This window comes from Myotis davidii, unplaced genomic scaffold, assembly GCF_000327345.1.
Source record: "Myotis davidii unplaced genomic scaffold, ASM32734v1 scaffold299, whole genome shotgun sequence".
In the NCBI taxonomy this organism is placed as follows: Eukaryota; Metazoa; Chordata; class Mammalia; order Chiroptera; family Vespertilionidae; genus Myotis; species Myotis davidii.
In genome coordinates, this window is record NW_006293088.1 from 2,955,617 (window position 1) to 2,957,483 (window position 1,867).

Genomic DNA, 1,867 nt, shown 5'->3' on the forward strand with positions numbered 1-1,867 from the left:
GTCCTATGGGCTGTCTGTCACCACCCACTGGGGTTCCCTGTGTGAGTCCAGCTGGAGATGTTGAGGTGTGACTTGGGCCCAGGCAGAGAGGGAGAAAGGAGGCAGGTGGCCCTCCTCACGCCTGTGTCTGTGTCCCTGGCCCCTCACCTGTCGCTCCTGCACCCAGGCCTTGGCAGAGGCGAAAGTGGCCAGCTGGGCAGCTGAGCCAACCATGACTCGGGGCACAGCCCCGCCCACACCCCGCCACAGACCTGCCAGGCCCTGCTGCCGCCAGATGGTCTCCATGGCACCCAGGACGCTCTGTGGGGAGAGGGCACAGGGTCACTGGGCAGCCCCTTGCCCGCCCAGGAGCCCACCCAGCCCAGGGAGCTCTGGGGAGTGACAGTCCCACCTGGTGGTGGTGCTGGTGCCCCACAGCCATCTCGGCCACCGTCTGGGCCTGCAGCTGCGTTTTGACCTGTGAGAGCAGAGGTGATGGAGGGCTTAGGGCCCAGCCTTGGGAGCCTGGCTGAGCTGTGTGGGTGGAGGGCACCCTTTCCCGGGTGCCCGGGGCAGAGTGCAGGCCCGGGCAGTGATGTTCCAGGGAGCTGTCCCACCGGGCACCTGGACCTCCAGGAGCCCACACCTGCAGCTTAGGGGGTGTGTGAGACAGGGTTGGGGCGAGTCTCCAGAGTTGGCCGGGTCTGCACACACCTCCTGTGTCTGCTTACCTTCGAAAAGCTGTTCTGAGGGCCGGGGGAGAGGACAGCGGTACCGCCTCCAGCCTAGTGCCCGCCTGGCTCCAGGAAGCGTCATTCTTTTTTATAGAGAGAGTACTTATTCATTTTTTATTTATTTTAACTGTTTTTTATTGATTTTTAGAGAGAGAGAAAGGGAGAGGGATAGAGAGATAGAAACATGGATCAGAGAGAAACATCACTGATCAGCTGCTCCCTTTCTGCCCCTGACTGGGGATGGAGCCCACAACCTGAGCCTGTGCCCTGTCCAGGAATAGAACAGGTGACCTCTTAGTTCCTGGTTGATGCTCAACCACTGAGCTACACCAGACAGGCAGGGGAGCTTTATTCTTTTGTATTTTTTAATATGTTTTTATTGACTTTTTTTAAGAGAGAAAGAGAGGGAGGGAGAGGGATAGAGAGATGAGAGAGAAACATTGAAAGGCTGCCTCCCGCATGTCCCCCACTGGAGATCGAGCCTGCAACCTGGGCATGTGCCCTGACTGGGAATTGAACCAAGGACCTCTTGGTTCATGGATGGATGCTCAACCACTAAGCCACACTGACTGGGCTGGAAGCTTTATTCTGACTTGTACAAGCCACACAAGTGCACACCTCCAGCACACCTGCTACCCTCTGCCCTGGCCCTGGCTCAGGACCTGCAGGATGGGGGCTCTAGGGGACAGAGGATGGGGCAAGGTCCTGGGGCAGTTTTCAGTCCTGGGAAGGGATGTTCCAGGGGGCAGCCCCACCTAGCCTGCCCCCACCCCCTTCACTGTCTACCCTCCCTCGTCCCCCTCCCGCCCCTCCCCCCACCCTGGCCACAGAGGCCAGCCCTGGAAGCTTCGGAGCCCTGGCGGGAGTTGGGTCACGGGATGGTGGAGGATGGAGACGAGGCACTCACCAGGTAAGCAGGGCTCCCCACGAAGGCTCCCAGTGCCCCAGCCACCGCACCTGCGACCACGGTGCCACCTGGCTGCTGGGTGAGGCCGGCCTGGCAGGCCAGGCTGTAGCAATAGAAGCGGACGCTGTTCATGAGGCCCTGGTAGAGCAGGCTGGCGGCCAGCCCCTTCTGCAGGCCACTCAGCCCATCTGCTCTGGCCACGGCGGCTATGGAGGCCACAAAGCCCCGGTAGTGCTGAGGGTAGGTG

The 1,867-nt window shown here is 60.7% G+C and overlaps 1 protein-coding gene across 1 annotated transcript in view; it reads right to left on the bottom strand.

Moving 5' to 3' along the window:
* SLC25A34 (solute carrier family 25 member 34) overlaps window positions 1–1,867 on the bottom strand; it is a 3,631-nt gene that overhangs the window by 1,360 nt on the left and 404 nt on the right. The window contains 3 exon segments of the mRNA XM_006766690.2: window positions 148–300; window positions 392–457; window positions 1,621–1,867. The exon segment at window positions 1,621–1,867 is cut by the window's right edge and continues 35 nt beyond it. Of these exon segments, the coding sequence (XP_006766753.1) occupies window positions 148–300; window positions 392–457; window positions 1,621–1,867 (466 nt within the window).